This window comes from Equus quagga, chromosome 18, assembly GCF_021613505.1.
Source record: "Equus quagga isolate Etosha38 chromosome 18, UCLA_HA_Equagga_1.0, whole genome shotgun sequence".
Classification (NCBI taxonomy): domain Eukaryota; kingdom Metazoa; phylum Chordata; class Mammalia; order Perissodactyla; family Equidae; genus Equus; species Equus quagga.
In genome coordinates, this window is record NC_060284.1 from 1,724,649 (window position 1) to 1,737,693 (window position 13,045).

Here is a 13,045-nt window from a genome sequence, read left to right on the forward strand (position 1 = left end):
AATGGATACCTTCAGATTCTGACAACAGATCATGCTAATCTTCAGATTATGACACCAAATAAAGAGGGTGATGTGATGAGAGTAATGGGATGGCGTGTGTGTGTGTGTGTGTGTGTGTGTGTGTGTGTGTGTGTGTCTCCTTTAGAAAGGAAAGAGTGGTTGGGAGGCATCTTAGAGGAGTTAACATGTGACCTGCAACCTGAGAAGAAGTCAGCCATGAAGGGAAAGTAACTCTGGAGGAAACAGCTGGTGCAAAGGCCCTGAGGTGGGAATGTCAGTGTTTTCTGAGGAGCGGAAAGGAGAGGGTTTCTGTTATGACCAAGACAATGTCAGAGGGGAGTCAGGACGGGATGAGGAGGTGGAACTTTACTATCCCTGAAATGGGAAGCCACTGAAAGGCATTAGAGGGGTGCAGGATGGCACAGGGGCCAGAGGGGAGGCCAGGAGACCAGCGGGAGCTGAGGGGGCTCAGACTGGGTTGGAGCCACGGAGAGGGAGAGGAGAGGACAGGTTCAAGGGTCTGGGCGGGATTAGCTGCGAGGACTGAAGCAAAGTGGGGAATCAGGGATGAGCCCCCGGGCTACGGGCTGGGTAAGGAGGCTGTCCTTATTGAGAGTCAGGCCCCTGGGGTGGGCGGTGGGCGGCACGCCCTGCTCAGGTGGCCGCCGCAAGGGGAGGCCCGCGATCGATCGCTCCGGGGTGAGGGGTGGGAGTGCGGTCGACAGGCGATTGGCGCCGTGGAGTCCTCAAGAGGAGGGAGGAGCCCCGGGAGGTGCGGAGTCGGCGCGGCCTCCTTCCTCGCGCTGGCGTCTGCAGCCCGGCAGGACCCTCCCCCAGGTGAGGCTGGCCCGGGGGTCGGGGGAGGCGGTTCCAGGATCCAGGCCGCTCGGGCCGGGCCCCGCGTGTTCCTGCCGCACCTCCCCCGAAGCTCGGGCCTTCCCAGAGCGGTGCCCGGGGGGCTGGAGGCAGGGCCGGGGGTCCGCTGAGGCCGGGGGCTGCGGGTCGGTGGGCGCCTTGGGGCGGGGCCCCCCGTTTCCTCCCGTGCCGCCTTGAACTTCGTCTGCAGCCCTTTCCCTCGGAGTTTCTCTATCTGAGCGGGAAACAAACCGGGAAGTAGGGACTTTTTGCTGCATTTCACTCATTGTTAGGAAAGCTGATTGCGTCTCAGACGACAGGAGGAACACGCGTTTACTGTCAAAATGTCGGAGAAAATGGCCCCGGGGCCTTCCCTTCCCGCGGCCCTGTCTGCAGTCCATCACCTCGCGTGTCTGTCCATCCTCACTTCTGTGATCACATAGATTTAACAAACACAGAGCTAAAGTGCCTTTTTTCCCGTGTATAAGATGGGGTCCTTTTCTACGCATTAAACCCTAAGTTTGGATTCTCTACTGTGCTTGAACTGCAGGCGGGGAGACGCCGCCCTCCCGGGGCCCGAGTCCCGCCCCGCGGAGAGCCAGCCCCTCGCCTTCAGGGACCGCCAGCGGGTGGGCCGTGCAGCCCGGTGCGCAGCGCTGGGCTCGGGCCGTGCAGGGCGAGCGTGCGCGTGCGCGAACCAGGTGCGGCTCTTTAGGGCGAACGAGGGAGCTGAGTTTAGGCTCGATGGGGAGTGTCCTGCAGCACCTAATCCAGGGTGGGGCTCCCTAAGGCGCCCTTTGTTAGTCTGACCGTATTAGCAGCATCCAGGACTTTCTCAGCACCAGAAAACACAGGTATTTTCAGGTCACGTTACAGTTATTGCGGGGTCATGAAACGGAGTTTTACACTCCACGGCAGGATTTAAAAGGTAGTGTAGACCTGCCACTCAATCTTGTTAATAGGTTAAGGAGCTCACATATTCTGTGTCTCAGATTTATTGTTTTGATAACTTTATCAAATGCTAAATTCCAGTCAGAGATGAATGAAAATAAACGTGGTCTCTTTCCCACCCAAGACCCTGGACACCCTGAAACTGGTCCACTCTGGGTTCAGAATCCCTAATCGAGGTGGGGAGTGGGGCAAACTTGGCAAGTCTCAGGTCAGGCTTGACTGCCTGCGGAGGGGGTTAGCAGAGGAAGGCTCGGGGGTCTTAATCCCAGCAGCGGTGAGCTCCGGTTCCTGTTTGAAGACACTCACTCTAATGGGAGGGGGAATGTGGGAGACGGGAACCAGCTATTGAGGGCTGGAAGCGATGAGCAGTTCACACCCCCAGGGCATTGCGGGGTGGAGGGTAGATAAATTCCCCCTTTATCTCCTGGACAAAAAAAGGCTTGTCTTGATTTGCATGTCCTTGGTTTGTGATGCCATCTTTTCATTTGTTTATTGTCTACTTGCATCTCCTATGTGGTGGATAAACTTTTCCAAACAGGCAGCCTGCCCTTGGTGTGTGCTTCTTTTCTGAATTTGCTGGTGGTATCGTGGACTTGCTTTGAGCTAGAGAAAGACTAGTTAATACTCCCCACTGCCTTCTCTGTGGCCACCAGAGTTTGTTGGGGGCGGGGGCCGGGGGTGGCGGGGGGGGGGGGGGGGGGGGGGAGTGGAGCGGGCGGGGCGGGGGGGGGGTGGGGGGGGGGGGGGGTCTCTCCGCCACGTGCAGGTACTTGGGCTTTTTCTGAGTTCAGGGGGAGGAGAATAAAGGGAAATACTAAGTTTAAGATACGTTTTTTTTTTAATGGCATATTTTTCACATTTTAATTACCCCAAAGGTTCTAACAATTCCCAGTTCTCCTTTCAAGGCGGAGAGGACACACATCTGTCCAGCACTGGCTGTAATCCGCTTTTTCAAACGCTGGAGTCTGTTTTGGTTTGCATTCCCCTGACCAATAGAGTTGAGGAGCATGTCGTCCACGTTTCCTGTCCATTCTCCTTCCTGTGGTTTCGTGTGTATTCACAACAATGGGATTGTACTCTGTGCACTTTCCGCAACATGTTTTTCCCTTTACTGTAGTGGGTCTGCTATCTTGGTGGGCGTAGCAGGAGGCAAGCCTATTGTCTTTAGCTGGGTGGTCACAGGTGAGCGCAGCAATCAGTTTCTAGCCTAAGGAAAGATGTTTAATTCTTAAGGGGAATGCCAACATTGGGAGGGGGAGGGAAGTTGCACCTTTATCTCAAGGGCCTTTGTTCTTGCCATAGGGAATATCTAAAGCAGACAAACAGTGCATGCTCAACAGCCACGGTCAGGCCCTTTTGGAAAGACAAGGTCAGGCCGAATTAGGTTTATACCAAATGGCTTCCTCATATTCTCCAATATATCCTATTGCTTGCCATTTTCATTTGTCAGAATTTTAATTGAAGTTGGAGCCAGAAAGCTAAACATTGACTGACTATTGATTCTATCTTCAGAAAGTCCTGGGGCTGGCCCCGTGGCCAAGTGGTTAAGTTCATGCGCTCTACTTTGGTGGCCCAGGGTTTCGCCGTTCAAATCCTGGGCGTGGACATGGCACCACTCATTAGGTGATGCTGAGGCAGCGTCCCACGTGCCACAACTGGAAGGACCCACAACTAAAAATATACAACTATGTACTGGGGGGCTTTGGGGAGAAAAAGGAAAAATAAAATCTTTGGGGGGAAAAAAAGGCAGAAAGTCCTCAGTCTTGGTGATCAGCATGTTTTTGCGCCTGCTGACTTCTCAAACAACAGCTGGCATCTGGGCAGAGGAAGATCCCCTTTCTACCCTTCCCGTGTTCCTGTGGGTGGACTAATCATAAAATTGACAAAAGACCAGACTAACAGGAGGAAAACCCAGGTTAATACAAACGTGTTGGAGATCATAGAGAAATGAAGCTCAAGGGAGTGAAGAAAGCAGGCAGTACCTGTAGATCTTTGACATAGAGAAACAGTAATTTGTGAAGAATTGACAGGACCAAGAAACTTAGGCTTGGGTATGTAAATAGTGAGGGGTTTAAGCAAAGTTTAGGCTTGAGGTGGTAAATTAAACTAGCGAGGTTTGTTGTGCAGCGTCTTGGCCCTGTGTCCCCACCTCTGGTGACGAGGATGCCGGGAGAGCACCTGTCACACGGGAGTTCATTTCCTGCTTTCAGGGGAACAGAGACAGGAGGCTCAGATGCCCTTTTTGCTTCTCATGTCGCTTTAATTCAAAATAATTGATATGCTATTCTGGGATATTTTGGAGTGGCCTGCCCTGGGCCCCAGTACTAGTAAAATAATTGCCGTTTGAGCCCTGTCCGAAGGTTCAGCCCAGTCCAAGGTTCAAGACATGGCAGTTTTTCTGGAAAGGCAGCTCTAACTCCATTTTAAAATGTCTCTACCTATGGTCAACTTTATTTATTTTTTTTTTTTTGAGGAAGATTAGCCCTGAGCTAACATCTGCCACCAATCCTCCTCTTTTTGCTGAGGAAGGCTGGCCCTGAGCTGACATCCATGCCCATCTTCCTCCACTTTACATGTGAGACGCCTGCCACAGCATGGCTTGCCAAGCAGTGCCCTGTCTGCAACCGGGATCCAAACCAGCGAACCCCGGGCCACCGAAGTGGAACGTGCAAACTTAACTGCTGGACCGCCAGGCCGGCCCCCTTACCTATTTTTTTAATCAGGTTGTTTGTTTTCTTATTAGTAAGTTTTAAGAGTTCTTTGTATATTTCGAATAACAGTCCTTTATCAGATGTGTCTTTTGCAAATATTTTCTCCCGCTCTCTGGCTTGTCTTCTCATTTAATGAGCCTCATGCTGATTTGATTTTTCTTTCTGGAATGTTTGTTAACTATGGAATTGACCACCTATGAGCAGATGATTCACAGATGTCTATCTGCAGAACAGAAACTAGCTCGGGTTCTAAACTCATTTATCCCATTCTCTAATTATCTCAAGAGCAACTCAGACTCACTATGTGAAACAAAATTTGTGCTCTTCCTTTAAAACCTGGTTCTTTCTTGGTCTTTTCTGTTTTGGCCTATAGCAAGCATCACCATTCATCCAGTCGGGAAGCAAGATTACCAAAGCCCTCCCTTTCCTGCCTTTCTCTGTGTCTTACCCTCAGCAGGGCTGGCTCCAGCCTTGCACACAGTGTTTCTTCTGCATGGAATGTACTTCTTTCCGTTCTTTGCTGTAACTGCTGCTCATTTCTCAGATCCAGTTTGAGCCACTTCCCCAGGGAAGCCTTTCTGGATCCCCCTGAATACATCAGATAACCCCTAGTGTAGGCACTTGTGACTTCACCCTCACCTTGTAAGTTGGCGCAGTTGCAGTTGGGTGTTTGTTTCTCCCTAGATGTTAGCCCTCTTGAGGGCAGGTCCCATGTCTGTTTTTGCTCAGAGTTTTTTTTCTGTTGGCATCTGGCACAGTAACTAGCAGATAGTCTGCTCAATAAATGTGAATATCTGGGAATTTGTAAGGTTTGTGCCTTCACAAGATTGGCCAGGATATCTGAGATGTATATGCATCTTTTATTAACCTTGCACCAGATCTGGTGATGTTTTTCAATCAAATGAGTGGAGTCCAGGGAGGTTTTCTATTACCAGGTTATATGTATTTTTTTCTTTTTGCTTGAGGAAGATTGTTGCTGGGCTAATATCTATGTCAATCTTGCTCTATTTTTTGTATGTGGGAGGCCTCCACAGCATGGCTTTGTGAGCGGTGTATAGGTCTGTGCCCAGGATCTGAACCTGCAAACCCCAGGCCACCAAAGTGGAGCATGCAAACGTAACCACTGTGACACCAGGCCGGCCCCTATATTATGTGTTTCTTATCCTCCTTCCATTTGCTGCCTGGGAGCTTTTCTGGTTCTGTTCCTCAAAGCTACGGTCAGTGCTCGTGAGCTCCATTTCCTGTTTCTCTTCTGTTATCTGCTTCCATAATGGCTGCTGGCTTCGATTATTTACCCTAGTCTCCTTCCCTTGTGTCACTGAATCTCCTTAACAGGGGTGTAATTTTTCTTTTTGTACCTGCAAGCTGAAGCAGTTTGGGTCTTGAGAATGGTGATGAGTCAGCCGGTGGTAGCACTGTTAGGACATCAGCAGGAAACTCAACTGGTAGAATGTGCATCCTGACAGGCTCTGCCGAGGGAAAGATTCAGGCACAGGCTTCCCAGCTGTTGTCCAGAGTGCGTGTCACACTTTCCCACTCCTCATCCCGTCAACTGAGTGAGGAAGGAAAGAGGGTGGTCTCTCACTTCCCACCATGCAAGGTCAGGCAGTTATGCAGTATAGTGGAATGAAGAAAAGCAAAAACGGGCAACTCAGTGAGGCTCCTTAAGCAGAGGTGGGGCCCGTGTGAGGTGGAGGAGGCATAGAGTTCAGTGCTGCTCCCCTCAGGATATGACTTAACATTTGCGCTCTGGAAAATAATATTCTGAGTTGACTTGACAGCTGGTTTTGAGAAAAAGTCTTAATGTTAACTATCTGCAATCATAAAAAGGACTTCTGTTTCTCCACTTTGTGTCAGTTTCCATTCATGTCACCGTAGACTTTGAAAACTTGATATGGTACACTTTTAAAAAAAAGTACTGTTTTTCTTGTAATTAATATGCTTAATACAGAGAGCATGATAGCAAAGTTAATAGTATGAAAAATCAGCCGATCTCCACCATTTTTATTCATCTACTGTTTGGTTGATTAACTACATTTAAGTCTTTACTTGAATGTGGTTTTAATGATAATATGTGAATTTGGAGTTCTGATATTTTTGCTTTGTTTTAGTGTACATGTACGGTCTTCTTAGTGACCTTTTATATTAAATTGTTATGGCATACACATAGCATAGTTTACTTAGTAACCAACCTTACATTCTTGATTTGAGTTTCTCAAGATAAAGAATTCTTCAGTAAACAGTTTTTCTTTTTTTATATTTCAGGGGATATATTTTTTTAAGGTTTTTGAGTTTGGGAAGTATAGCAGGCCTGAAGAACAAAAATTACTCTTCAGGGAAAGAAAGCAATCCAGTCTTAACAATATATCCACAATGTTCAGTGTACAATCAAAAATTGCTAGACGTGCAAAGAAACAGCAAAATATCACACGTGTAGAAAGAAATCAGTTGATTGAAACTGACCAGGAGATGGCCCAGATATTGGATTTAAAATACAAAGACATATCAACGGCTATTATGAAGAATTGTGAAGTCTTGATGGAAAAACTGGACTTAATGATTGAAGAGAGAAAGGAATCTCTTAAAAACGACCTAAAGGAAATTTCAAGTGTAAAAAGTACAATATCTGACATGAAAAATCCAAAGAAATCCAGTACCAGAAGAGACTGGGAACGAATGAAAGATTTAGCCTCACAAAAAACAGGGTTTTTAGAGAAGCTTAGAGAAAACTCTAAAATAGTTGAGGATGTTGAAAATTTGACCTTTGAAAGAAAAGGAATAAACAAGCCAAGTAGCAAATTAGACAAAGCTAAAGAGTACAGTACTAACCAAGGTAAGAAATTGTCCCCAAATGAATCACAAAATCACAAAGTCATGGAAAGTTTTGAAGAAGCCATATGCATTATTGATGACCGTTGTAGAAACTGCAACAGCCGTATAGAAGTTACAGGAGAGGACAGAGAGAATCGAGAGGACGAACTAGTCGAAGAAGTGAGAGAGGAAAAAATCCCTCAGAACTTCAAGACTAAAGAGAAAATTCTAAAAGTCGCCAGAGAAGATGAAGCAGCAGGACTCACACTGGCAGCAGACTTTTCATCAGCAACACTGGACGTCCGTAAGCGATGGAGTAATGTCTTCAACATCCTGAGGGAAAATGATTTTGAGCCTAAATTTCTGTGCCAAGTTAAATTAGCATTTAAATGTGATGGTGAAATAAGGACCTTTTCAGACATGCAAAGCCTCAGCAAATTTACCAGCCAAAAATCCTTTATGAAAGAATTACTGAAAGACGTACTCCCACAAGATGAAAAAATAAAAAAAGGAAGAAAATACGGGATTCAAGAAAAAATGGTAAGCATACAAATATGTAGAGCTTATGTATAAAGTATAAGTGATAGTAAAGGTATTTGAAGGTTAAATGAATTTTTAAGAAATAATTCCTTAAAAGTGAAAGTATGACATTAAAAGTAATGATTTGAAGCTTTTTTTTAATGGATGGTGTTGGATGCTTGGGAGAGGTGAGAAAGAGTTAAGAGTTGTTTGATGGGAGATAGTGTGAGGTATGAATCAGGTATTCATTCTAGACACTGATAGAAAAATTAATTTATATGTTAAATATTTAAAGGTAAACACCAGGACAATGGCTTTTAAATCATTAAAGGGAAAAATAGAAACAAAGAATTGAATGAATTCAACTAAAAGCCTTCATGCAATAGGAATAGGAACAAAATTTCAAGCAGAAATAATTAGGTTCAATTTTCAATGAATAAAGCACTCCTGCTACATCTTCTTTGTTAGTAATCAGGGAAATGCAAATACAACTAGTTTATTAAAGCTGAGAGATTGTTGATTAATGTTAATAGCTAGCTTTTATCCATTCCATGTAAAAAGGTTTTTGTTTCTTATAACATACTGGAGTATGTTCCCATGTACTTGATTCATTAAGAATCACTTTATCTTGTTTTCTGAGTATTTTTCATAATCCCCATCTTAAAAGGTAATTCCTTTGATATACTGTAGAGATTCTCTTTCTCTGTCTCTCTTTCTTTCTTTTTTTTTTTTTTTGAGTTGATTTTTGTGTATGGTGTAAGATAGTCGTCTAGTTTCATCCTTTTGCATGTGACTGTCCAGTTTTCCCAGCACCATTTATTAAAAGACTATCCTTTCCCTATTATATGTTCTCGGCTCCTTTGTTGTAAATTAATTGATCATCTATATGCAGGTTTATATCTGGGCTCCATTCTGTTCCATTGATATATGTGTCTGTTTTTTATGCCAGTACCATACTGTTTTGATTACCATAGCTTTGCAATATAGTTTGAAAGCGGGAAGCGTGATACCTCCCGTTTTGTTGTTCTTTCTCAAGGTTTCTTTGGCTATTCAGGGTCTTTTGTGGTTCTAGACAAATGTTAGGATCATTTGTTCTATTTCTGTGAAAAATGCCATTGGAATTTTGATAGAGCTTGCACTGAATCTGTGGACTGCTTTGAGGGTAATATGGACTTTTTAACAATATCAGTTCTTCCAATCCATGAGCAGGGAATATCTTTCCTTTTATTTGTGTCTTCTGAAGTCCACATTCTTCAGCTGGTATGTTTGACAGTTTCTAAAAACAACACCAATTCCCCTGCCCTTCCAACATTTTCCAGTGTAACCTCTGTGCAAAATGAGAATCTAGAATTAGAAGATACACTTGGATCAATAAATTCTTTATTTGAGAATCAGCATTTACTCTCAGAAATTAGCTGTTCTCCAGAGATTTACACAGATGAGGGCCCAGTCCTGGAGGGTCTGGGAAGGTTAAAGACAAATAGCAATCAACCGGCCCTAAATGGAGAAAAGTCCTTCCTCACAGAGGGGCGGTCAGTGACAAGCTCAGGGGCCAGCAGAGGGTTTCAAGAAATATTAGGAAACATCATTTGTGTTGCAGACATTGTCTGAAGCTCGGCCTCCGTGTCACCCTAATTTAACACTCAACAATCTGAGGTAATGCTGTCATCAGACTCGTTTGAGAGAGAAAACGGGGGTCCAGGAGCAAACGTGGCAGCTGGATCTGACCAACACAGTCTTGAATTGAGCCTGTTCTCTTAAACAAAACGTGTTTCCTTTTGAATAATATGGCTAGAGTTTGAACTGCAAGTGGGACCTTTGAAAGATATTAAATTTGCTTTTGTCTTATTTAGGGGAAAGGTAAATGTGAGTTTTAGGGCTTTTTTTTTGTAATCTTAAAGTTAGATAGTGGGTCTGTTTACCATAGGGTCATGGGTATAAGCAGATATTCACTAGTCCAAGTCATTATCGACAGGCAGTCGTGCACAGAACAGAGTGTTGGGGAAACAGAAGGAACACAGTAGACGTTATGACCTCATGGAAACTTGTTGCAGGTACTACACAAGAAATTGCAGGTGTGACAGGGTAACCATAGGGGAAACTTGGCCTGTTTAGGGGCCCAGGCCTTCAAAAACAATTAATATTTAAACAATTTTCTACGTATATACTAATTGTCAAAATGGTAGTGATAGTAAATTTAAGAGGGAAAGCTTTAATTCCTTTAAAAGACATGATTTAAAGAAATAACTTTTTTTTTTTTTTAAACTTTCAGGATGAAACTCTAATAGACTCACAGTATGGAGCTGGGGGAACAACCAGTGATGGCTTGACCTTTCTATTTATTAAAGAGGTGAAGGTCGCTGAGCCAGAGGAGGTGGAGAACTTAGAGACTCGGGAGCAACAGTCTTCAGAGTGGAAGGAAAAAGAGACCCTCCACGAGGAAGGAGCCTTAGAGCTGGAAAAGGAGGGAGAAGGGGCCTCAGAGCTGGAGGAGGAGGCTGAAGGGGCCTCAAACCTGGAGGAGGAGAGTGAAGGGGCCTCAGACCTGGAGGAGGAGAGTGAAGGGGCCTCAGAGCTGGGGGAGGAGAGTGAAGGGGCCTCAGAGCTGGGGGAGGAGAGTGAAGGGGCCTCAGAGCTGGGGGAGGAGAGTGAAGGGGCCTCAGACCTGGAGGAGGAGAGTGAAGGGGCCTCAGAGCTGGGGGAGGAGAGTGAAGGGGCCTCAGACCTGGAGGAGGAGAGTGAAGGGGCCTTAGAGCTAGAGGAGGAGAGTGAAGGGGCCTCAGAGCTAGAGGAGGAGGGAGAAGGGGCCTCAGAGCTGGGGGAGGAGGGAGAAGGGGCCTCAGTATTATGTGAGGAACAGGACTCAAACTTTCAGCATCATACTGTGGTAAATCCAAAGCTTAGAGTTGAAGAAATAGCCAGTGATGACTTGAAGGTTCCTTTAATTAAAGAGGTAGGAGATTCTGAGCCAGAGGAGAAAGAAGGCTCAGAGTGGGAAATGGACATGTTCTTAACATGGGAGGAAGGAAAGGAGTCCGAAGCAGAAAAGGTAAAGACTGCCTCCCAGATTGAGAAAAAAGGGGCCTCACACACACTTAAGGAAACTGCCTTTAGTTATTTGGCTTCGGACTCTGAGAAGGAAAAGTTGACAAAACATCAGATGGTACAAAAAACCCAGAACAAAGAGGAAACAGCTATGCCCAGAAATCAAGGAACTGGGACACTCTGTCCAAGCTTATGTTTGGCCTCTCCCTCCAAATCAGTAGAGATAAGTTCTGATAAGCAGAAAAAACATGCGTGTACAAATTTGAGTACTCCATCAGGAATTACCAAACTTTTAAGGAAAACTGAGAAAGAGAGACACAGTACTCTGCAAACAGAAGAGCTAACATCTAAAGAAACAGACTTAATACAAGGAACAGAAGAAAATTTTAGAACAAGTGTAATTACTGTCTTCAGAGAGATACGAGAAGAGATTGGAAATATTAAAAATTGCCATCCAGAAGTCTTGGAAATAAACTCAGTAGATGCTCTGAGAAGCAGAATAGACGTACTTGAAGAGAGAATGAATAATCTGGAAGATCGAATAGAAGAGTTCTCTAAGGATACGATGGAAATGGCCAAGTGGGTAACAAAGAAAGAAAGATTAAGATACATGGAGGATAGATCGAGAAGCTGCAACATCCGTTTGATAGGAATTCCAGAAAAACATAATCAGGGGAATAGAGCAGAGGATATAATTAAGGAAATGATCCAAGAAAACTTTCCAGAGCTAAAGAAAGAGTCACGTCTTGAGATTGCCTGTGCTTACCGAGTACCCAGTAAGATTGATAAGCAGAGACTCACTCCTAGACATGTCTTGGTGAGATTTTGGAATTTCGGTGATAGAGAGAAAGTCATGATGGCTGCCAGAGAGAAAAAAGAGGTAACCTACAGAGGAAAACGGATCAGACTGACAGCAGACTTATCATTAGACACGTTGGATGCTAGGAGTAAATGGAGGAATATCATAAGGGTTCTGCAGTCAAAAGGCTTCAACCCAAGAATCCTATACCCAGCCATACTGGCATTTGATTTTGAGGGTAAAGCAAAGGCATTTTTTGATGTCAAAGAATTCAGAAAGTTTGCTTTTTGCACACCCTCTTTGAAAGAATTGCTGGAGGATATAATCTAGCAATCCAGGGTGACTATAATAAACACGTGCACCGTATATATTTTCCTTCCACACCAAAAATCCACAAGGAAAATTGGAAAATAAAATGCTGCATTTCTCCCCAGAAGGATGGACAGCTAACAGTGTGCTTGGGGCTAAGAGGGAAGGGAGGGTTAAGATAGTACCTGGGTGTTGGTAAATTTAAGGGGTATCAAAAAATTGCATGGTAACCATCCTAGCTTGTGTAGGAGTAAACTTTGTAAACTACTGGGGTGAGGGAGGGAATCCATGAGTGTAACCATGGACAGTAATAGAAAAGTGTAGGGGAAAGTAATAGAAAAGCACAGGAAAAAGATGGCTGGATAAATAGAAGAAAAAGCAAAAGTTGAATTCTCATCAAGAGAAGAATATTTAATTTTATCATTTATCATGATGTGAATCTAGAATCTTTATATTAAACCTTTTTCCTTTGACTATGCTTCATTTGCTTATTGTTTGTTTTTCTGTCTTGCATTTTCTAAAGTATTTGTCATTATAGTTAATAATTTTTGCGTTTTGTGGCATAAACCCATCCAATGGAGACATCTAGTGTCTTCCCTAATGTAGTGTGTTCTCAGTTAATTACCTAAGAATGAAATGAACTGACTTGCAGTATATAGATAACCAAGAAGAAATGAAGGAGGGGAGAATGATAGAACCATTTTATGGTTTTTGCTACAAGTGCTCATTTAGTGTATTCAACTTATAAAAAATAAGTATACATAATCTCCTCTGCACGACATTTGAAACCAGCCTCTCCTGTTCTCAGTTCAGTCCTTCCAACCCTGGCCTTCAAGGACCTTCTGTGGGGCTGGCCTGGTGGCGCAACGGTTAAGTTCGCACGTTCCACTTGGCAGCCTGGGGTTCGCTGGTTCAGATCCCAGGTGTGGACATGGCACTGCTTGGCAAGCCATGCTGTCGTAGGCGTCCCACATATAAAGTAGAGGAAGATGGGCGTGGATGTTAGCTGAGGGCCAGTCTTCCTCAGCAAAAAGAGGAGGATTGG

General features: G+C 44.6%; 1 protein-coding gene across 1 annotated transcript; it reads left to right on the forward strand.

Annotated features, from left to right (window-relative positions):
- Positions 1-567: 567 nt before the first annotated feature.
- Positions 568-12,021, forward strand: L1TD1 (LINE1 type transposase domain containing 1). The gene is made up of 4 exons (XM_046645826.1): positions 568-837; positions 6,783-7,868; positions 10,120-10,405; positions 10,652-12,021. Exons 1-4 carry the CDS (start codon positions 568-570, stop codon positions 12,019-12,021), a joined length of 3,012 nt encoding a protein of 1,003 aa, XP_046501782.1.
- Positions 12,022-13,045: the final 1,024 nt, after the last annotated feature.

Excerpts from the sequence above, each read along its gene's own strand:
- L1TD1 (XM_046645826.1), top strand. The coding sequence starts at position 568 with ATGAGCCCCCGGGCTACGGGCTGGGTAAGGAGGCTGTCCTTATTGAGA. Across the intron at positions 7,869-10,119 it reads ACGGGATTCAAGAAAAAATG|GATGAAACTCTAATAGACTC; the intron begins GTAAGCATACAA and ends TTAAACTTTCAG. Across the intron at positions 10,406-10,651 it reads CTCAGACCTGGAGGAGGAGA|GGGCCTCAGAGCTGGGGGAG; the intron begins GTGAAGGGGCCT and ends AGGAGGGAGAAG.